This window comes from Aspergillus melleus (assembly GCF_016097325.1).
Source record: "Aspergillus melleus strain CBS 546.65 chromosome Unknown contig6, whole genome shotgun sequence".
NCBI lineage: Eukaryota > Fungi > Ascomycota > Eurotiomycetes > Eurotiales > Aspergillaceae > Aspergillus > Aspergillus melleus.
The window spans coordinates 2,581,147-2,603,398 of NW_025763375.1; the positions used below are offsets into that span (position 1 = coordinate 2,581,147).

General features: G+C 49.0%; 9 protein-coding genes and 1 non-coding gene across 10 annotated transcripts; 7 read left to right on the forward strand and 3 right to left on the reverse strand.

Moving 5' to 3' along the window:
• Positions 1 to 61: 61 nt before the first annotated feature.
• LDX57_010632 (uncharacterized protein) lies at positions 62 to 1,645 on the forward strand (the record flags this gene model as incomplete). The annotated part of the gene is made up of 3 exons (XM_046092377.1): positions 62 to 397; positions 472 to 984; positions 1,124 to 1,645. The coding sequence occupies 3 exons, from the start codon at positions 62 to 64 to the stop codon at positions 1,643 to 1,645; spliced, it is 1,371 nt and encodes a 456-aa protein (XP_045948355.1).
• Positions 1,646 to 2,134: 489 nt separating this feature from the next.
• Positions 2,135 to 3,797, forward strand: APE3 (Aminopeptidase Y; the record flags this gene model as incomplete). Its single annotated transcript, XM_046092378.1, has 3 exons — positions 2,135 to 2,393; positions 2,464 to 3,602; positions 3,663 to 3,797. The coding sequence occupies 3 exons, from the start codon at positions 2,135 to 2,137 to the stop codon at positions 3,795 to 3,797; spliced, it is 1,533 nt and encodes a 510-aa protein (XP_045948356.1).
• Positions 3,798 to 4,169: 372 nt separating this feature from the next.
• Positions 4,170 to 5,808, reverse strand: LDX57_010634 (uncharacterized protein; the record flags this gene model as incomplete). The annotated part of the gene is made up of 6 exons (XM_046092379.1): positions 4,170 to 4,369; positions 4,465 to 4,585; positions 4,679 to 5,021; positions 5,125 to 5,318; positions 5,385 to 5,620; positions 5,676 to 5,808. 6 exons carry the CDS (start codon positions 5,806 to 5,808, stop codon positions 4,170 to 4,172), a joined length of 1,227 nt encoding a protein of 408 aa, XP_045948357.1.
• Positions 5,809 to 7,182: 1,374 nt separating this feature from the next.
• Positions 7,183 to 8,824, forward strand: LDX57_010635 (uncharacterized protein; the record flags this gene model as incomplete). The annotated part of the gene is made up of 6 exons (XM_046092380.1): positions 7,183 to 7,420; positions 7,471 to 7,499; positions 7,549 to 7,677; positions 7,727 to 8,143; positions 8,195 to 8,379; positions 8,434 to 8,824. The coding sequence occupies 6 exons, from the start codon at positions 7,183 to 7,185 to the stop codon at positions 8,822 to 8,824; spliced, it is 1,389 nt and encodes a 462-aa protein (XP_045948358.1).
• Positions 8,825 to 9,602: 778 nt separating this feature from the next.
• Positions 9,603 to 10,871, forward strand: LDX57_010636 (zinc-dependent alcohol dehydrogenase). The gene is made up of 2 exons (XM_046092381.1): positions 9,603 to 10,260; positions 10,347 to 10,871. The coding sequence occupies exons 1-2, from the start codon at positions 9,722 to 9,724 to the stop codon at positions 10,837 to 10,839; spliced, it is 1,032 nt and encodes a 343-aa protein (XP_045948359.1). The 5' UTR covers positions 9,603 to 9,721; the 3' UTR covers positions 10,840 to 10,871.
• Positions 10,872 to 11,417: 546 nt separating this feature from the next.
• Positions 11,418 to 12,424, reverse strand: LDX57_010637 (uncharacterized protein; the record flags this gene model as incomplete). The annotated part of the gene is made up of 2 exons (XM_046092382.1): positions 11,418 to 12,277; positions 12,355 to 12,424. The coding sequence occupies 2 exons, from the start codon at positions 12,422 to 12,424 to the stop codon at positions 11,418 to 11,420; spliced, it is 930 nt and encodes a 309-aa protein (XP_045948360.1).
• Positions 12,425 to 13,629: 1,205 nt separating this feature from the next.
• LDX57_010638 (uncharacterized protein) lies at positions 13,630 to 14,133 on the forward strand (the record flags this gene model as incomplete). Its single annotated transcript, XM_046092383.1, has 1 exon — positions 13,630 to 14,133. One exon carries the CDS (start codon positions 13,630 to 13,632, stop codon positions 14,131 to 14,133), a length of 504 nt encoding a protein of 167 aa, XP_045948361.1.
• A 275-nt stretch (positions 14,134 to 14,408) lies between these two features.
• LDX57_010639 (uncharacterized protein) lies at positions 14,409 to 15,272 on the forward strand (the record flags this gene model as incomplete). Its single annotated transcript, XM_046092384.1, has 1 exon — positions 14,409 to 15,272. One exon carries the CDS (start codon positions 14,409 to 14,411, stop codon positions 15,270 to 15,272), a length of 864 nt encoding a protein of 287 aa, XP_045948362.1.
• A 4,981-nt stretch (positions 15,273 to 20,253) lies between these two features.
• LDX57_010640 (phosphotransferase family protein) lies at positions 20,254 to 21,571 on the reverse strand (the record flags this gene model as incomplete). Its single annotated transcript, XM_046092385.1, has 2 exons — positions 20,254 to 20,958; positions 21,017 to 21,571. 2 exons carry the CDS (start codon positions 21,569 to 21,571, stop codon positions 20,254 to 20,256), a joined length of 1,260 nt encoding a protein of 419 aa, XP_045948363.1.
• A 506-nt stretch (positions 21,572 to 22,077) lies between these two features.
• On the forward strand, positions 22,078 to 22,152 carry LDX57_010641. Its single transcript has one exon. It is a non-coding gene; the product is annotated as a tRNA-Val (tRNA).
• The last annotated feature ends 100 nt before the right edge of the window (positions 22,153 to 22,252 follow it).

The window sequence follows — 22,252 nt, forward strand, 5'->3', positions numbered from 1 at the left end:
GAAGAAGTGAATTACGGCGCACAATATTTGGACTTTCGAACTGTTGTATTCTGTACGCAAAATGATTCTAACAAACGAGGCTGCTGAACCCGCGTCACCCGCACACGACGTCGGCTCCCAGAACGAGCTCCCCAGCCCCTCTAATGGGACAACTTCGGAGTCCTTGCTGGAGGATCTTGCTACCAAGATTCAGGAGAATGCGGGTCGCATAAGTTCGTTCCTGCGTGACAATGGCCACACTTTACCGTCGTTCAACGTGGACGCCCCTGCTACCACCCTGCCAGCCTCGGCCCCAACCGAGATCCACGCCGCAAGACAGGCGCTGATGGAGGCTGCTTTGCAGACGTTCCAGTTGGCGGCGGGACCCAGCGAGTATCTGCCACACCTGGCGGTTGGTGTACGTATATGGCTTTTCTTTTGCGGGATGATGATCGTCGTTGCTGAACATGCTCCCACACTCACTCACCGCAGTATCAATATGTCGCCTGTTTGCGATGGTTAACCCATTTTGGAATCTTCGCTCGGGTTCCTCTCACCGGTAGCGTCTCGTATAGCGAGGTCGCAGCGTCCGCGAATGTCTCTGAAAGCCAGTTGAAGACGGTGGCCCGGATGGCCATGACGAACCATGTCTTCTGTGAGCCGGAGCCAAATACCATCGCGCACACCGCGACCTCTGCCCTACTGGTGACCAACCCGATGTTCCACGACTGGGCTTCGTTTATGTGTGAGGCATCGGTTCCGATGGCGTCGAAGTTGGTCGAAGCCTCCGAGAGGTGGCCGGGAAGCGTGGAAAAGAATCAGACGGCATACAACGTTGCTTTTGACACTGATCTTCCTTTCTTCGACCACCTCGCCACTTTGCCGAAAAGATCAAAGCAATTTGCGAACTACATGAAGAACGTCCAGAATAGCCAGGGCACGGCGATTCATCATCTTTTGCAGGGTTATAATTGGGCCGCCTTGGGTGAAGCAACAGTCGTTGATGTCAGTACCTTCATTTCCGTTCTTATTTCCCTTATCAAAAAGTGACTGAGTGGATACTCTGCTTGCCTCCGTTCTTCTGGCATTTACGTCCTGCTTCACTTTCTCCTTCGTGCGACGAGGAAACTAAATAATTGAGAAGGTCGGGGGCTCCACTTGTGCCGCCAGTATCGCACTCGCCCGTGCATTTCCAAGCCTCAATTTCATCGTGCAGGACCTGCCAGAAAACGCCGCAAACGCCGAAGCGGCGATTGCTGAGCAGCCGTCGAGTATTGCATCCCGGATCTCCTTCCAGGCCCACAATTTCTTCGAAGACCAGCCCTATAAAAAAGCGGATGTCTACCTCCTGCGCATGATCCTGCACGACTGGCCCAAGCGCGAAGCGACGGCCATTCTCAAGAACCTCCTCCCAGCGCTGAAGAAGTCCTCGCAGATCATCATCATGGACACGGTCCTCCCGCGACCGGGTTCAATTCCGTCGGCAGAGGAGCGTCTGCTTCGCGCAAGGGATATGACAATGCTGCAGGCTTTCAACAGCCTGGAGAGAGATCTTGATGATTGGAAGGAATTGCTGAAGGGCGTCGACGAGACACTTTCTCTCGTAAACGTGGTGCAACCGGTTGGGAGCGTGATGTCGGCCATGGAAGTTGCGTTCAAGGCGTGATTTTGAATTATTGATGGAAAACGATTTTCCTTTGCTGGTTGAACACTTGCCTATTGCGTGTCAAGGCTTATATAGGTCGAACCTTGAGGCAACGAGTTTGCTTTATTCACTGTTTATCTCACAATACTTCCCACCGTTCCTATACAGAATTTTCTCCACGCTTAATGTTTCGTTGGAGCACCACCATAGATGTAATTCATACAATATGGATGAAGATCACGCGACATCTTGGTAGCACTTTCCACCTACTAGAACAAAAATGGCAATGATCTTATGTCCAGAATTTCATTTCGCTACAGAAGATGATTGAAAGTCACGTCTACAAGGGCGGCCATCATGTGATCGGAGAGCCTTCCGAAGATATTTGCACTGTTTGCATCCCTCCATGGCGTTATCGCCTTACATAATCCGGCTTATCGGCGATCCTTCTCGACGTCGATCAAAACAATCGAGTCATTCCTCCATCAACCACCATCCATCCTCGCAATAATGACCGCCTCTCTCATGGCAGCAGCCCTCCTGGCTGGAGGTGTCTCTGCAGCTCAACTCCCTCTCATTCAACCTTCCCAGATTCCTCAATCCCCTCAATTCCCGATCTCAGCGGGCGAGAAACCGCTAGTCAGCTCCGACGCCCTACAGGAGCAGATCGATCCGGACAGGCTGCTTCAGCGAGCCAAGACCCTCTACCGCATTGCTGAGCAAGGCATCGATGAATTCAACCACCCGACTCGAGTGATTGGCAGCAGGGGTATGCTCTAGACATTGTCCTCCGTCTCCTACCTCTCCATCCCTTGCATTCCCGTCCTAATACATAACAGGCCATCTCGCGACCTTGGACTACATCTATTCGACCATCATCGGCCTGGGCGACTATTATACCATCTCAAACCAATCGTTTCCCGCTGTCACAGGGAATGTATTCGAATCACGGCTCGTGCTGGGTCATGAGGTGCCGGAATCGGCTCATCCGATGGGGCTAACGCCCGGTACGAAGAACAAGCAGCCCGTTTACGGACCCCTGAAGCTTGTCGCCAACCACGGCTGTGAGAAGTCCGACTATCCCGACCTAACTGGTGCGATTGCCCTGGTCAGCCGCGGTACGTGTCCTTTTGGCACCAAGTCCGAGCTGTCCGGCCAGGCCGGCGCCGTCGCCGCCGTGGTGTATAACAATGAGAAGGGCGACCTTAGCGGCACCCTGGGGACTCCATCGCCCGACCACGTTGCGACATTCGGGATCTCGGATACCGACGCGGCGCCTTTTATCAAGCAGCTGAAGGAGGGCAAGAAGGTGGACTCGATTGCCTACATGGACGCTACTGTCGACACGATCTCCACCACCAACATCATCGCGCAGACTACGGGCGGAGATCCCGAAAACTGCGTCATGCTGGGCGGTCACAGTGATAGCGTGCTGGAGGGGCCCGGTATCAACGATGACGGTTCTGGATCGCTGACTCTGCTGGAAGTCGCGACGCATCTGAGCCGGTTCGACGTGAACAACTGCGTGCGGTTCGCCTGGTGGGCTGCCGAGGAAGAAGGCCTCCTCGGTTCGGACTACTACGTCTCCGTCCTGAACGAGACCGAGAATCAAAAGATTCGTCTGTTTATGGACTACGACATGTTGGCCTCACCCAACTTCGCCTATCAGGTGTACAACGCCACCAATGCCGTCAACCCGACCGGATCGGAGGAACTCCGCGATCTGTACACAGAATTCTACCAGGACCACGGCGTCAACTTCACTTATATCCCGTTTGATGGTCGTAGCGACTACGACGCGTTCATTCGCAACGGCATTCCTGGTGGTGGTATCGCCACGGGAGCCGAGGGCGTCAAGACCAAAGAAGAGGAGGCCATGTTTGGTGGTATCGCGGGCGACTGGTTCGATCCGTGCTATCATCAGATTTGTGACACGGTGGACAACTTGAATCTGACAGCTTGGGAGCTGAACACGAAGGTAAGTCCTTGATTTCTTATCGTGTTAAACTGCAGCTTGTTACTAATGGCATATGCACAGTTGGTCGCGCATACAGTGGCTACGTTCGCACGCTCCTTCGAGGGCTTCCCTGAGCGGTCGAAAGTGGAGAGCACTTCCGTTGAGCGCGAGGAGCGCGAGGAGTTCAAGTACCATGGCCATAAGCTGCAGATGTAGTGGTCTATCCTAGTATTTGTTTTCGGGTCTGTGATAATTTTTTTCGGGACAGCTAGATTGTACGTAGTATAAGTGGTGGGTTAATTTATCATACTTGGCTAGCAATATATCTATATATGCTTTGAAATAATCAAACTGTTGACTGGAGTTTATGTCATAATGCTTTCGAGCAAGGGTACTCCTAATTACCAGTATCATATAACATACATCACTAAAAGCTTCTGGAATATCAAACATCGATCACGCCAAAAGAGACATATTTTAGACATTACATTGGACATATATCTTCCTTCAAATATGGCTCCATGACACATTACATTTACCCCAACCGAACAAGAAGAAAGCACACTACCAATCAGCAGACGAAATTAACTAATTCCCTGCCACAAAAGTCTGCTTCTCCTTCTTAATCCTCTTCACGACCTCAATATCCACCTTCAGCGTCTGAGCCACCACATCCGCCGGCGTCAGGGCAAGCCACTGCGCGAGCGAGATGTCAGCCACGCGATCACTCTTGTAGATCTCGACCCAGATAAGCTTCTCGGTGTCCGAGGTGTTTTCGATATAGTGGCCTGCACAATTCTTTTGTTAGGATGTTTATCCTCGACGGAACAAGAACCTGGGGTGATAGAGAACACAAAGAGAAGAGAAAGAGGAAGACACTAACCACTATCTTCAGGAAATACCCCAGTATCACCAGCGCTGAAATCGAATGTCCGTGCCTTCGAGTCCCCGATGAAGACTGTCGCGCGCGCTTGGCCGCGGTGGAAGTAGAGCCATTCTTCGGCCTAGTAATTCATTCATTCATTCATTGTGTTAGCACATCGCCATCCACAACGTGAACCCAAACCCGAAGAAAGCCACACCGCAAGGACACATACATTAGGATGCCAATGCAACTCCCTCAACCCCCTCGGCTCGAGCTCCACAACAGCCGCAGCAATAGTCTTCGAGATCGGGAAGTTCCTCGAGTCGATTTTGTGCAGCACGCCGCCTGTTCCTGGCACTGGCTCCGCGGGATGGCTGTACGTGCGGTACACGTAGGAGCTGTTTCCCGTGAGCGTACCTTGCGGCGTGTCTGTCGCTTCTTCGCTGACTGTGCCGTTGAGGATATATGGGAATTTGGACGGTACGGTGTCGAAGACGGACGGGTCGACGCCGAAGTTCTTGGCGAGGATGTCTCGTGGCGTGTGTGTGATCCAGTCGTCGAGCATGAATGTTGTTCTTTGAGAGGGATATTTTGTTAGTATTGTGTATCGGAATTGGGTATTTGGTAGGGGGGGGTAAATTAAAAGGGTTTGTAACAAGGGAGGAAGGGAAGACGAACCCGACTTTCTCGAAATCCCCATCATCAAAAACAAGCAGGTATTCATTCTCTTCATCGAGACCTTGCACATTATGCGCAACACCCTTCGGGAAATACCAGATATCCCCCTGCTCGAGCTTCTGGGTTGTGAAGCCACCGTTTTCGTCGACGCCGGAAAGAAGCAGAGAGCCTGCGTATAGGAAGCCCCATTCTGCCTATCGGGTTGTCAGTCCTCGACCCTATTCATTCAGTGGCAGCAGGTAAATGTAAATTGGACATACAGTACGATGCCAATGCAACTCTCTAATCGCCCCCTTTCTCAAATGTTGCTGTGCCCCTGCAATGTCGCGACTGGCCGGTAAATCCTGGACGACTTGCTCGCGCGACCAGCCTCCGTTAAATATCTTGGTCTTGGAGTCGGAGAAGCTCCATTTCAGGTTCGGTACGACGCCATTGTCGGTTGAAGGGCGGCCGAGGTTGTCTGGATTCTGGAGGTCCAAGGGCTCGTTGGTTCCGCCTATATGTTATTGCTTGGGTTAGCGAGCATAAGAGAGATCCCTGGGGATACATACCGAGGATAGAAGCGCCTTTTCCCGTGTCATCTATTGGTTGGCCGTCTGAAAAGCCGGATTGTTTGTCCAGGACAGTGGCTCCTAGGATGAATGGGACGGAGATGATTAGTTGGAATAGCAAGGTCGGTTTCATGATTAAGAGGGTGATGAATGAGGAAAGCCTGGATCTGAAGTCCAGAGAATATAGATCGTAAATTGCAAGGAGAATTCATATAACTTCAAGTAATACCTGGCGAGGAAAGAAATCACTAATCCGATATCACAACATCCCCTCGTTATCTGACGCCAGCTCTATCGCATCCACTATAAGCACTCGTAGAGTTCAATAAACTCGTATCAGTCTAGCACCGTCCTTCAATCATCTTCCCCATGCATGATAAGCACCAATCAGGATCAGATGCAGCAGAAGATCGGCATTCCACGTATAACGAAATTCTGCGCAGTGTCACGAAATCAAGGGTTTAAAGCATTCCTAGCGGAAAGACAGGGCCAGGAACATGCCCAAACTAAGCTTATCAGGGCCTAGAGCCAAAGTGCAGAACTCTGAGTGCAGCATTATTTGAAATGAGCGGCTCAAAGATTAAAGAATATCTGATGGCGCCATCTTCTTCGGCGTAGCCCTAACTTAATTAGAATGTGAGGGCTGAGGATTCCAGCCTGTTTTAGCCAGCTCTCAGTGTTTGAGGGCTTTATTTGCTTGTTTGATGAGATCTGCATTTGGATTAACGTATTCCAATCTATGACATGCATTTCCTTTCCCTGACGAGATGCGCTCGTGCTGGCTGTTCTGCTTTGACCACGATTCGGATTCGTGCTCGCCCAGATTAACATTTTACACTAGGTCGTATACCGACACATAGACTTCAAGATAGTTATCTAGCTGATTTCTATGACATTGCTCTATTATCCGATCGCGTTATAAATCGTAAGTTCGTTATGAGCAGTTTCATAGTCGCCATCATCGGCAGATCACCACTACTTTGGCCAAAGACTGTGTATGCCATGGAGCTATGACGAACGGCAGCTAGCGTCCCCAGTACTGTACCTTACAGCTCTAGTCGATCGAGGATACTATGGGTCATCTTCCCCAGAGATCACGACATAATGTGGGTTCAAAATCGTGATCCTTTTGTTAACGCCCCTTGCGTGGCTGGCCTCCCTGGCAAACCCCGATAGATGGTGTCTAAGACCTCGAGGTCTCATTTCAATTGACAGCATGCTTGATACTCAACACAAATCAAAAACAAAACACAACTTGCGTGATTAGATACAATTATTTCGTGTGATGTAGGGGAACTGGGATGCGAGGTGTGATGTGTGTATGCAAGATGCAGAGCGGTCCTGGAGAAACAAGAGACACTTTGATGTCGAGAGACGAATATATAAACGAGCAAAAGGCCGGCCTTGGTTCAATTCCATTCGACAATTCAATATCCTACAGCGACAAATAGGCAGATCGACAACCCAAAGGTGGCAATTGACTATTCTTCGTCTTCATTTCGCCAGCATGAAGTCCACAATCGTTCATCTTACCTCCCTTGTCTCCCTCGGACAATGTCTCTCCTTGCCACCGTTGATCCCCAGCATCCCGGGTGTGACCGAGCCACTGAATGACCTTTCGCCCCCTCTTCCTATCTTACAAGTTCCGACACCTGCGTTGGACAGCCCCCCATTCACCCCAAGTGAGATCAAGCCCAAGAAGATCGGTTACTTCTGGACTGGCTCGGGTGATAAAGAGCATAAGGGTGAGTTTCCTAATCCTACTACCTGGACTCCATTTTTGACTGAAGTATAGATTTCTTGGCTACGTACAGTCTGGATGATGTGAGTCTATGCTCCATCTTGGGCCGGATTAGTATGCTAATGACGACAGGACACATTTGGCACTCTCATCTGGATAACCGATGTCCCGTCTAGTGGCAACGATCCCCACCATTTAGGTCCTTCCCTTGATGGAAAGACTCTTGTTGGAGGCGGACTTCTCTCTCTACTCAAGACCCAGGTGAGTTCGTTTTTCAGTATCACCAACCGATCGCTGACCATGACCTCAGGATACCGCATTCTACTTTGACACCTCCAACCCCTACCGCCCCAAGTTCAAGAAAAGTAACCGTGGCATCCTAGCCTCGATTGCCGATGAGATCCGTGCCAAACCCCAAGGCGGCTTCTACATCACTTACATGGGCTCTGCAGTAGGCACGTCACCCGGTCGTCTTATTGAGACCGACGCCGAATTCAACATCATCCAGGAGTGGCCGGAGGACGTCGAAGGGACCTTAAATATTCTAGAAGAGCAGTTCTCGCCCCACGGATTAAGCATTGACTGGAAGAGAAAGTTTATTCTGACCTCCGACTTCGTCGAGCCGATCAGTATCCTCAAGCCGAGTACGGGGATAAAGAGGGCGAATACACTGCGTCTGTGGGATTTAGATTCGAAGAAGATTTTGAACACGATTACCATTCCTGATGTGAGTTAGCGAATTAGAGAGCTGTGTGAACGGAGACTGATTTGTATATAGGGCGGCGGTATCCAAGATGTCAAGTTCATCCCTGGCAACCCCGATGGTGCCGCTCTGGCCACGGCAGTCCATCTGGGCCAAGTATGGATCATCTATCCCGGACAGGCAGACGAGAACGGAAAGCCAGGACGCGCTGAGCTTCTATACGATCTAGGTCCTAAAGCGCGCGACACGGTGGCTATCTAGTAAGCCAGCCTCCCAGGATTATCCCAGTACTCTTCATACTAACAGAACCGCAGCACCGACATCACCCAAGATGGTCGCTTCTTCTACCTTACCCTGACCACTGCAAACCACGTTGCAGCTCTCGATATCAGTGATCTCAATAACGTCAAGCGTCTGGATGATCCGGACGAGGAACAGCCCACTGTTGGCCCTCATTATGTCAAGGTCACGCCTGACCAGAAACACCTTGTCGTCACGGATTACTTTGTCCAGACGGGCGATATCGGACTGATAAATACGCTTGCTGACTTCAAAGCTCTGTACATTGATTTAAATGACGACGGAAGTCTGCAGTTCAATCGGTCCATCGACTTTAACAAGGAGTTTCCGGAACGTGGAGGAGGAAAGCCGCACTCGAGTGTGGTGTTTGATCTGACCGATCCGAAGAATCCTTACTACTATTAGTGTTTATATTCTTCTTCTCCCTTCGTTCTGCTCTTGTATTCTTCTCACAAGGAATAGACTTTAATAATTGACTGTCCCTTCACCTTCCTTTCGGTTCTTTCACACAACCTATCTTTTCTATATCTTTGTATTACCTCTTCTTCCTCTTCTTTTCTTATTTTCTTCATGTCTTGGTTCTATCTTGGGTAAACTTTCTACTATTTTCAATAATTTATCCCTTCTTTGGTCGTCAACCGATGGCTGAGTATTAGGTAATGGAGGCAAAAAAGCTCTTATCTTGTCGGGCATCTTCTCTAACTGTATGCACTCCAAGGCATTCTGTATCCAAGTTTTTACCTCTATAATCTAGATATAATATTCAATATACTGTGCTTTCACCCAAATATCACGAGAAGTGTTGTCAAAGTTGTAACTAAACATATCGCTTTAGTAATCAGTAGTTATCTAGGGTTTCAATATTGAACAGATAGACGCGTATCCAAGTCCAAAACTCCGAATCTAAGGGATGAAGTGATGCTAGTTATAATGTTGAATCAATCATGAATAAAAATACAGATCTGCGCCAGACAGTAGCATACATATATACTAGACTACTAGTGCATGCATGGCCTCGGCAACTGTCTCCATCCGAAACAGCCCTCATGTACCTCATTGTACATCCCTGTTCATCTCAGCTGCAGGTATCACTTCTTTATTACTTCGTTTATTAATCCCCTCAACTCCACCAGACAAAAGTACCGGAGTATCACCGAATCACGTGTGGATGAGGCACAAAGAGGGGTTTGTCCATCCTTCTTCCCGGACCTTCACCTTTGCTTTCTCTCAGACAACCGAGTCCATTCCGTTTAAACAATATAGCATCAGACCCGGTTTCCAAAAGCCCAGTTTAAAGCAACAATGACCGTCTCCATCCACCCCGACCTCCCAATGCACCAACGCGCCGCCGTCCGCCAAGGAACCGGCGAATCAGCCACCACCTCCATCCAATCCATCCCCATCGACCAGCCCGGTCCGGGCCAAATCCTCGTCAAAATCACCTGGACCGGGCTATGCGGGTCCGATAAGTCGCTGCTCCACGACGAGTGGAAAGACTTCGGCATCACCATGATGGATCAGACGAAGGGTATCGCAGGCCACGAAGGCGCCGGCGTCGTGGTCGCCGTGGGCGAAGGCATGCAGCGACGGTGGAAAGTGGGCGACCGCGCCGGCGTGAAGTGGATCGCTGCGACGTGCGGGGAGTGCGAGTTCTGTCTGAATGGTGTCGATGAGGTGCATTGCGTCAATCAGATTAATAGTGGATTTTCGGCCCCCGGCACGTTTCAGGAATATTGTCTTGCCGATGGTCGCTATAGTTCGAGGATTCCGGATGGGGTGGCGGATGAAGAGGCGGGCCCGATTATGTGTGGTGGTGTCACGGCTTATACCGCTTGTAAACGGTGGGTTTTTACTTCTCGTCTTTCTTCCTGGGTTCTAGGTTTTCGAGAGCTGGGGTTAGGGTTGCGCATTGCTAATTGAAGTACAGATCCGGTGTTAAACCCGGGCAGTGGATTGTTCTCCCCGGCGCGGGAGGCGGACTCGGCCATTTGGCGATTCAATACGCACGGGCGATGGGAATGCGTGTCATTGCCATTGACGGAGGGGAACAGAAGCGAGAACTATGCGAGAAGCTCGGAGCGGAGGTATTCATTGACTTTACAAAGACGGCCGATATTGCGGTCGAGATCATGAAGATCACGACACATGGTGCGCAGGGCGTCATTGTCACCGCGGCCACTAAACAGGCGTATGCGACGGCACCTACGTTCCTGCGACCGAACGGAACAGTCGTCGTGGTTGGATTGCCCAAAGATGCGTCAATCTTGGCGGGCGCGCCGCCGCTGTTGATGGCGCTGAAGAGGCTAAACATCGTTGGGAATATCACGGGCAGTTTGAAGGACGTGGAAGAGGCGCTGGACTTTACGGCGCGAGGAATCGTTCGTGTAAGGCTTCCCATCTTGTTGCGTTTGCCATACTAACGATGTTAGCCGGTTCTGGTTAAGGGAAAGTTGGAAGATCTGGGCTCGTGGATTGAGAAGTTGAAGAATGGTCAGCTGGCTGGTCGGGCGGTCTTGCAAGTTGCTGCATAAGAGCTGGTCTTCTGTCAGTTTATCCAGGCGTTTGTTGGTCATAGGGTGGAAGCCGGAGTTGCAAGGAGGTGGTGCGATTTGAGTATGACGGGAGCAGGCTTATGAGGATTAGGAGTACTGGGTAACCTGTAGAGTTGATTATGTTGTTTTCAAATAGCAATGACAGGTTTGCGCTGAATGTCTGATGTCTTTCATTCCAAGAACTCTGTTGTTATCCAAGTCAATTTCAACTGTGCCAATCAACCTGATATCTGGATCTTATGTTTACTTTGACGTTATTGTATAAGAACATGATCAATTCGCTAAATCTAACAGTCCATGTTAGATTAATCCTCTTACAAAAGGGGTGCCGAGAGTTCGAATTCGAGCAGGCATGTCACGTCGAAAGTGAGCAACTGGGATGCCCATAGTTCGTCTTGTAAGACAGACGACTCTATTACAGCATCTAGCCTCGTCTCCCCACATGACTACTCATGCGGTAGATCAAAGGGCCAGATATCTCTAAGGTCCCTTTCACTCCTTATCGGTTCGTCGTCATCTGGATCTTCGTTTGTAAGCACGGCATTCAGCATCCCCTTGAACATAGCCTCGTTTTCTCTCTTTGCTGTTTCCCAGTTCTCTGGGGGGACCCATCCATCAGTTTCACAGCCAAGCAAGCCTGACAAATCACGCTTCAGGTTCTGGGCCGCCTCGAAACGCCTGTACTCTTTCTGATGCAGAGTAGTTTCTTGGGTTGTCGGTAATGGGAATGGACACGACCCAGAAAATCCAAGTTTCTCCCACTCTTTAGAGGTCTCGATAAGCTCATGCCGGAAGGCGACGGCACCAACTTTCCATGTTCTGTAGGAGTACCGGAAAGGGCGAAACATGCCTTCATCCATTAACCTGGGTTGAGAGAGTTTTGGCATAAGGTATTGGGTAGAGGCTTCGTATATCTTCGCACAGAGCTCGCTCTCATTTACTTCCTGAGTAGACGGTGAAGGCGCATAAGCTGCAAAGTCCGGAATTTCGTCTGCATACCAGAAAGCCGGCTCTATGCTGGATGACTGCCAGTCAATAATACTAGTTATTATCGAAGGGTCTTTCTCCGAAACGAATATGTTCCGTTTATGGAGATCGGGGTGAAACAAGGTCGGTTTGGCCGCGTCGCAAACTCGACTATCCTTGGTCATGGCATCCAGCACCTGACGACCTTGCTCAAGAAGGGTCAAGTGTGCCGGTATTGAGCCATGATATGACGATTGATTCGAGGGCTGGTAGTTCCTCGGGGGTACCCTTGAAATACCGGCATCGATGAGGCCATCGGAATATGCGCCAATAGTCAACCCTTAATGTGTAGTCTTAGCACTGATCTCCTAACGAATTGGGATATACTGACATGGGCCTCGATTAGGAGGTGCATACTGGTAATATCTGCCATCGCCACAGCCCCAATATCTGGTTCCACAATGAGGCCCAATGCAGAATTCGCCATCTAGCCGTAGCCCTGAGAGAGACCCCAGCTGGGTAGTGGAAAAATAGAGGCTTCCGTATGCTGGAAAGTTGATGTCGGTCATTTCCCTGAGCTTCCTGTAAATGCCGTCTATACATCTAACTTTCTGTTCCCCGGACATATAGGGCCATTTTTGCTGTAGTGGAACACCAGCTGCGTGTTCCATGATGATATACTCGCTTCCAACATTGTTCTCTGCGTCGTCGCTCCAGTCGAGGATTTTAGGAACCGGAATACTGGTATTCTTTTGCACTGTTGATCACAAATAATGAGCCAAAACTAGATATTTCTGGGACATCCTTCCGCGTACAGTATTGAATCGTCGCCACTTCAGAAGCCGTGGCTAATTTCGCGGGACCAGCAAAGGTGAATGGTAGTCGCGCCACAATGCGTGAATTGTCGTCCATAGTAAAGATGAACACCCGGTTGAAGCCGCCTTCCTGCTTCTCATATTTTCTGATCGAATTTGTACCTTTAGACAAATCCACTATCTTTTGACAAAGACGCTCAAAATCAAAATCAATCTGGCGTATCTGACGTTCACGCTTATCGTTCCGAAGCCATCGACCGCTTGTGTATGGATGAGGATCGACCCCTGAACTCGTGTTAGCCTCAATCTAAATGAACTACAAGGATTCAATAGTTCTTACTCGCAACAGATGATCGGTTCAATACTCGCCCCGAGAATGATCGTACGCGACTAATATTGGAGTAGAGAGAAATGATATGGGGAATGACGGAAGGCCAGATACGATGAGGTCGTGGAGGGTGGTAAGATGCAAACCAAGGCACTTGCAGCGCCTGCAACGCACTCTTACACCTCATTAGACAAGGTCTCGGTCAAGAAGCAATTGAACTGCAAGTATCCCAGAATTAACTCAATATAATCTCGGTAGACATTTGATTCTCTGCTAGTGTGGAGTTGGGGGTGGGGCGGCCCGTGCCTAGCATGAGTAGCATCGATCTGAGAAAATAGACGGACATATAACGGAAAGTTATGCTATTGTCTGGTCCTAGAGCGAGTAAGTGAGGCTCCATAGCTGCATCTGCATTCTACAGCCCTTTCTGAAAGATATGCTTGGCCCTTCGAGCACGATTCGGACTTCGGCGGATATGTTGATCCCTCCCGATCCCACTGAGTCAGCCGTTCCTCCAAGTCAGGGGCGCAAGCATCATCAATCATCATCATGCCCCGGACGCGTCGCCTTCTTCGAGAGGAAATCACCTACTCCCATGCCAAAGAGCGGGAGGTGAACATACTTCATCAGCTGGGTTATCTCGACCAACAGTCTCGCTTCTTCTCCCATCTCTACGCTAGACGCGATTGGATGAAAGCTGTTGTTGTTCATCACCTGAACTTGAACTCGACGGGCGCGTGTCATATTCCAAAGCCCGAGGACTGGTACCGCGGTAGCTTCAATGTCTGCATTCCCATTACCATATGTGACTGGAAGCGTCGTCAACAGCCCGGAAACCGTGTCCTCCTCCGATTTCCGCTACCCTATCGTATCGGGGAGGATTTTAGGCCGGGAAATGGAGACGAAAAGATCCAATGTGAAGCTGGCTCCTACGCATGGCTCCAACAAAATTGCCCAGAGGTTCCAATTCCACGACTCTACGGCTTTGCTCTGTCAACAGGCGAAACAGTACGTGCCCAGGTGCCAACTTCTTCATACGAGCAAGGTACCTAATTCTTGAAATCTAATTTACACGGTCTGAGAATCTTCCTTTCCTGAGCCGCTGCTTCGAGTCCCTACGCCGTTGGTTACTATCCTGTTTTCGCTTCCCGTTACCTGCAAATTATGTTCGTCATCCCATGCAAACGACTGTCGACGGAGTCAGCAATGCAGGGTACTTGTTGATTGAGTGTATCGAGGAAGCTCAGGGCACGATGCTCTCAAATACCTGGATGCAAAACCAACACAACACGGAGTTGCGAAAGACATTCTTCCGAGATTTGTCCAGGATGCTGCTCAGTCTGAGCAGAATACCTTTGCCCCGTATCGGCTCGTTTATCATCGACAGAGAAGGCTTCTTGACCTTAAGCAATCGCCCCCTTTCAATGGAGCTTCAAGAACTGGAGAATGAAGAGATTCCGACCGGTATATCCCGTGATTATACCTACTCGAGTGTCGAGTCCTACGTGGCGGACATCTTGGCAGTCCACGATAGTCGCCTAAAGAGCCAACCTAATGCGGTGAATAATTTGCAGGACTGCGGCTATCAGATGTCAGCACTAGCAGCAATGCGGACAATACTTCAATTGTTCTTATGTCGGAACCTGCGCCGTGGCCCCTTCGCTTTTATGCTGACTGATCTCCACCAAAGCAACATCTTTGTTGATGAAAAGTGGCATATCACAAGCCTAGTCGATCTCGAATGGGCTTGTTCACGTCCTGTGCAAATGATCGAGCCTCCTTACTGGTTAACTAACCAAGGCGTTGACGAGATTGATGTCGAGAAGTTTGACAAGCTTCGACAGGACTTGATGGCTATTATGTGTGCCGAAGAAGCAGAACACTATATAGAAGACATCTTGAGGGACGCAGAGGGAACGCCGCTACAAACATCCGAAATCATGGAGCAGTCTTGGAAGACAGGCACCTTCTGGTACTCACTGGCACTGTCCAGTCCGACCGGTCTATTCAGGCTGTTCTACGAGCGTATTCAGCCGCTTTTGTCCAATCATGGCTCAGATGACATTGGTGAAATCATGCCTTTTTACTGGGACAAAAACGTGGGAAAGTTTGTAGCCACTAAACTCTCTGATAAGAGGAAGTATGATCAAGAGCTTCAGTTAGCCTTCACAGCAAGTAACGTTGAAGGCTAACTATGTGACTAACGGCGCTCGATTTGGCAGGTTGTTAAGCTCACCATTTAGATCATCTCAATCGCGGTTGTCTAGTAGATCGCATCCCTCCACCTCCGTATTGGATGTGAGGAAGTATATACCCCTTCCGAGGCAAACTAACCTTGATTCCTTGCCTACAGCGCCCCATTAGTGGTGACAGGGTGTGACAACGGGCGTAGTAAAGGCAGCACTGATTTTCCAAAACGATGGCGGAAATTGTATATGCCTTACATGATATAGCAACGCGGAGTCTGGTATGAGATGATATACACCCCTGCCAACATGAGCATAAAGCCTAAGGGATCGACGAGAGGATCTGTAGGGACCATCTGAAGGGAGTTGTCCGTGGGTTAATACAACATAGCATCTTAGCAAGGGAGTTTCCCGTCCCGATAATGTGACCATGCAAAAATGTTATTCCGGCATCGACTACTTGAGAACGGTATCTCCCCATATTCCTTAGTCCCTGCTCTTTAACCTTTCAAATCAGCTCCATAGTGCTTAATGTTATGCAATCTCTCCTATACAGAATTCCTTGTTTATTTGACCGTTTCCCCACTGCAGGATGGCTCATTTCGCAAAACCCGTTGTTAACGAGATAGAATCGATCGGGAAGCATATGCACTCATTTCGTGAAAGTTTCAAGGCCACCTGCGAGGACTTGTCACTGCCGATCACGATAGATTCTATCAAGCAGTTGGGCCTTCAAGGTAGGTAGTTCTTTGAAGCAGTCGGCAGTCGATGCCATGCTAACAGGGGTTATTCAGATCTGCGTAATCTGGCTACCGATCTCAGATCAGCATTACGAACATTTCCAAATGTGCGGAAACTTCCTACCGCCAACAGAAAGAAGAATCTTCTAGATGATATCTCGCGCCTTGACTCGTTCATACACTCGGATGCGTTCGAGATTGACCAGTTTATTCCGCTGCTGCAAGCTATTTGGGTCCAAGATACGGATGAAGTTATCTGGGACCGAATATACACTTGTTACTGAGGCCACGCCACCTCCAAGGCCCCCTTTGGCTTTGACGGACCAGACGCCGTACTTGCGTACCACGCGCAGTTATGTGGATTCCTCCGACCACCGCATAAATACCGATGATGTGCTGAAACAGGAATTGGGCTCCATATACATCGGTGTTCCGGGTTTCTTCGAAACCTTTTTCGGTGACATTTCCGAACTGGAACAAACGGCACTCACCATACTAGAGCGATGCAAACAGATGGACCCTCCCCTTCACGGTGGGACAGCCTGGAGAGACTGGCCCAGGGCGGCGCAAGAGGAAGAGGTTCTCGAGTGGCTCACTATGACATTTGATTTTATACAAGCCTTCGCTTTGGAAATTACGCCTGGCACGACAGCCCGTCGAACGATGATAGCCCAACATTCAAAGCCCTTCAAGGGGTCAATAGCGAAACGCAAATTAGACATCGCTCTTATGAGCTGTAATGACACTTCCACTGACAACATGAAGTGGTCAGATGTTCTGATTCCAGGAAAGTTGAAATCCAGCTCTAATCTCGACACAAATTCCAACACATGGCGGGATCTAGGTCGATACGTTAGAGAAGTTTTTCTCACGCAAGACAATCGCCGGTTTGTATTGGGCTTCACGATTTGTGGATCTGTGATGCATCTATGGGAGTTTGACCGTCTAGGAGCTATAGCCTCCTCCCTGTTTGACATAAATACGAATCCGCTTCAGTTTATCTCGGCGATTCTCGGTTTCTTATGGGCTAATGATACGCAACTCGGCTTTGACCCCACCATTACCTCTGTGGATGGGGTTCGATCCATCCATGTAGACCTTGACGGACAGTCGAAGCGCTTGATCCTGGACGGTCTTGTTAGACCACCATCAGGCGTGGCTGGGAGAGGTACTACTTGTTGGAAGGCTCATCTCGATGATGACTTGAAAACATCTATTGTTATAAAAGACTCGTGGCAGGTTCCAGAGCGAGAGGAAGAAGGAAATATTCTAAAGGAGATTCGGGAGAAAGGTGTTGTCAATGTTGCGAGGTACTTCTACCATGAAACTGTCATTGTGAATGGTGAGGTCGATGATATTCGGGACAACGTTCGTAGGGGTCTTGACGTGACAAAAGCAACAGACTCGAGGCAGACTGGCCTAAAAGTGGTCGAAGACAGGAATCCTGGCCAGAATCCCATGAGCAGGGAAATCAGTCTCGGGGGAAAGCGGTCCTCTAGTCATACTGGTGCTCCGTTGCCTTCGAATAACCAGCTATTCTCAAGCCAAAACCGTGTTCACCGTCGTGTTTGTGTCCGTGACTACGGTCAGCCAATCTACAGGGCGACATCCTGTGCCGTTTTTCTGAATGCGCTATACAAATGTATAGAAGGTAAGCTTTTCATCTCGGAAGAACCTTTTGTTCGTAAAGCCCATTTCTAACTTGCAACAAGGCTATGAACCTTCGCACACAAAAGTAGGTATTCTCCAGGGCGACATTTCCCCTGGAAATCTGATGATCAACGAGGATACAGGAAACTGCTCCTGGCCGGCTTTTCTCATTGACTTCGACCTTCCTATTAGAGAACACCAGGAGCCAGCTTCCAGGGCAAGAGGCAGGACTGGCACGAGACCATTTATGGCCATAGGGCTGCTCCTGGGTGAAAAGCATTCTTTTTGGCATGACCTCGAGTCCTTCTTCTGGGTTCTATTTTGGATATGCATTCATTATGATGGTCCAGACATATGTGTTGGACCAACGGAGTTTGACTGCTGGAATTATGACGATGACCAGAAACTTGCATACTCGAAACAGGGAATTGTTGCCGACGAGACGGATTTTGACACTCTTATAAAAGCACACTTTACCCCATTCTACCAGGAATTGGTCCCTTGCGCAAACGATTTGCGCACAGTCGTTTTCTCTGGCCGGTCCAGAAGGAGAACAGGAGACAAAGATCTTTACAAACAGATGAAAGCTGTTCTTCGAAATGCCGTTGAGGATCCAGGTGTGGAAAATGCTCATTAACGAAATCTATTCTAGAGATTCATTATGCACGCTTTTCTACGCTCAGAAGACTAACTCAATCTTCAAGGGTCAGATGTCCCTGTAATCTCTTTATCTCTTGCTGGCCCATCGTCATCTGGATTTTCGTTTGTGGACGACATTCAGCACCCCTTAAACTGGGGTTATTATTATTTGCGATTCTTGATCAAGTGTCCTCATAGAGTGAGCCCGTTATATAGCGCATACATGTAACCTTTATTTCCCGAAGGACAAAGTCCGTACTAGGAAAGAGCCGTTCCTTCCGTGAAGAGGCCAAATATAGTATCGTCAAGAAATGTGTCCTGACCCCAATAAGTCACCTTAGATTCACATAAGCCCTCCAGTTCAGTTTCTCCAAATGTAGTCATACCAGGTACAGGTTCAGTTCCGATGTTGGTACCTACGCTAGAATTAGTATGTCTCATCATAACTCAACGGATCTAACTGACCACTCGGATCCCCCAGCTGATCTAATCATATACATCCCAGAAAGGAAACTCAACCAGTTGGAGGCGAATAGACCCTTGATCAAGGAAGTTGAAGCGCTAGAGACATGAGCATGATAGGATACCGACTCTTCGCCTGGGTGTTTGAACCGTGAGTCATAGTAGGATCCAGATTGACATTATACAATCATTCAATGTGACCAGTCACCTTCTACGTCACTTTGCGGACATTGAGAGTGCCGGCTCCATTCTCGGACCTTTCAAGTACCGGATTTGGTCTCTATAAGAAATCAATGCCATCTGGGCAAAAAATTCTTCCAACAGGCTTTTCGCATATCCCTTTCTAGCATTACCAAAAATCACCCAAACCGTTTGCTTCAAATCCCTAACAATGCCAATTTTTCGATATCTCCCAGCCTATTCACATCCTCTCCTTCGACACGAGGCCAGGCTCAATGGATTTGCAGGCCCAAACTATGAAGTCCTACCCCAATGTGCTTTCACCACACTCAAGCCACAAGTGCCCGAGCAAAGCAGAATGTTACTTTTCATGGCACTACAACTTCTTCGAATTCGATTGCCCGCAAGGGTCAGACCCCGCTTTCACCACTACTCGATTGGTTTTCACACTCTCAAAGCCGACGACCATACATTACTCAACTATGCCTTACGCCGTTGATATACTGTGTTGGTGACTTTTCAGCAAAAATAATAGGAGATGACGATCCCAAGTTCGATTATCAACGCTCACTGCGAAGTATCACCATCGGTCTTGTCATTGCGCTTCCTAGCCGCGAATGGTTCCTCTTCTTAGGCCGGCAGTTCAACTACAACTCATTGCCTTTATCCCTGGGCGCCAAAGTAGCTGCCAATCAAATTTTCTACACTCCGATGTTTAATGTGTATTTCTTTGCTTCTCATGGGCTACTCGCCGGGGACGGTCTTTGGGGTGCAATTGAACGAGTGAAAAACACGGTCCCTACCAGTATCCCTAGGAGCTTTCTTTACTGGCCCTTGGTGACAGCATTCAATTTTTCGTATGTTAGACCGCAGTCTCGATCGTTGGCGGCATCGGGCTTTGCGGTTTTCTGGCAGTCTTACTTGAGTTGGTTGAACAGTTCGGCTGGGAATAGTCCGACTGGGAAGGAGGAAAGAAAGCGCACGTTTGGGGGGGCTTCCCTGGACGATTTGGACCGTCGAATGCTCATGTTCGATGACAATTAGAAGCAATAAGATTAGCCATAGGAACATTTGTGATCATTCTTTTCTCTCGAAAGCCGTACTTCTTGTCTAATTTATCCGCATGTCGAGCTTGGTCTCTGGGAACTGTAAGGCGTTCTGTGCGACCAGTTTTGAATGTCAAATATACGAAATTGAAACTTTTTTAGGAACATGCACTCACTTTATATGTGTGATACCATCTTTACTTAATCCTCATACGGTCATTTAGTTGTATTTGTAGCGGCTCATAGCACAAGTGAGCCCACTAATAAACCCTATAGATCAACTAGTTCATCAATGGTGTAATGAACAAGCAGCTTGCCCTCACTTGCCTGGTCCATCTTCTTCTCGATGAAGGCATCCATTTGTGCACGCTCTTCCGCACTTAGGAGGCTTATCCGATCTTCAAGCGTCCTGAATTGACCAAAAGACCTTGTATCAATAAACTCCCAATATATCTCGTCAAACATGGCACTATGCCTTGAAGCAAGACACATCCAAAATAGCCCGTTTTCCAATGAGCTCTCCATCGCGGGAGATAGTCGCTGAGATTCCAACAATGATCCGTCTTGAATCTTCCTTGCCTCGCAATCCCGAAGTACTTCAAGAAACGTGCGAAGTCTGGGCATATAGCGCTCCAGGAATTGGTTGAGGTCAAGCTCCCAGTCCTCCGGACGCTCCAGCAAGAGCCACCAAGGTGCAGCATACGTAAACTCAACCGGGGCCGCGTAAGTAAACTCCCAATCGACCACTCCAGCGACAACAAGCTTCGACGCATCAACGAGGACATTGCCAGGGCAGAGGTCATCACAGTAGAGACGGAACGGTCCTCTGCAATGCTCGGTTGATATGTCACGCGAGAGTCTACGGAAGAGACAGCGAGCGACGTATTTTTTCCGACAGTCCGCTTCGTCTGAGACTGCGTCGTTGCGTTGGTGTTCGAGATGGTAGAAATGCTGCTGAGCGAGCTCCTCGAAATACTCGGCCGCGTTACTGAAACGGTGTTGCTTGAAGACATTGAGCGGGGCGCTTTTGCACGGTCCAACCACCTGATTCGTCCTGTTTTATGGCCCCGATGTAGGGAAATTCAGGCTTGGAAAGTTCTAGCAGAATTTCGGTCATGCTGGAATAAGCTCTCCTTAGGACAGATGTCGAGATGCTCGGTTTCAATGTGGCTGTCTCCTGGGACGAGTCCCGAAGGTATCCGCTCAGCTTATTCCCTTCGATATAAGGCATGACAATGTACGGCCCAACGGCGCACTTGCCATGTCCTAGAACCTTTGGGACAGGAATCGTTGTGTGCTGAGCAACATAGTTCATTACGGCGACCTCATCCTCAACCTTTTCCTTTCGAGCAAGGACCCGACCAAGTGCGGTAAATCGAACGACGACTCGGTGGCCAGTGTCGTAGGTGACACGATAGCAAACATTGAAAGCGCCATTTGGGAGCCGCGAGGCTAATACAGGTGTACCAGGACAGTGACGAGAGGCAAGCTTGCCTGCCAATTGCTCCGGCGACTTCCTGAGTAGGTTTTGGACCCACACCTGAAAGAATCGGTCTGACTGCGCTTGTGCGAGATTATCGCTGTCCATTTCGTCTGTACAACAGACTGGATTCTGAGAAAGGTGGGGGGGAAACAAGCGCAGCCTCCCCCTTACCTAAATGGCCTTGGCCATCCCGTGATCATGTGATATTACTTGAAACATAGATCGCTGATCAAGAAACATAACCAGTCATTGAGGTGTAGACAAGCGGTGAAGCTATTTGGTTCTATCGTCTAGTTAAGCCATTCATAAATTTCTAGCGCAGGAAATTGAGATTCAATCTCCAAGTATATCGGAAATGGTTATATATATATATGTCGGAGTTAACAGCTACACGTAGTTACAAAATGTGTTAATGTTATCAGCAATTATCTCAATACATTCGAAGACAAGTGAGTAGAATTAGTGCATTCTAGAAACGATTTATACCCTCTGTGCTCGTAGTATCTCGGGCAGAAGGTCGGAGATGACAAGAAACAACGTGGACACCATTAGGTGTAGACATTTGATTGCGGGAACATATAGCACTAAAGTCAAGATCTTTTCCATCAATTGGCCGGATGGTGTAGTTGGTTTATCACGTATCGTTAACACCGATAAGGTCCTGGGATCGAGCCCCAGTCTGGTCATCCTTTTTTGCTCGAACACTTTGTGTTAGTGCCCGAGTCGGGAAAGGGATTACCCACATCGAGGAAGGGTACGGGTCACCTTTCTTTCTCAACACTTGAC

Coding starts and splice junctions, on each gene's coding strand:
- LDX57_010636 (XM_046092381.1), top strand. CDS start 9,722: ATGACCGTCTCCATCCACCCCGACCTCCCAATGCACCAACGCGCCGCC. Junction 10,261..10,346: donor GCTTATACCGCTTGTAAACG/GTGGGTTTTTAC, acceptor ATTGAAGTACAG/ATCCGGTGTTAAACCCGGGC.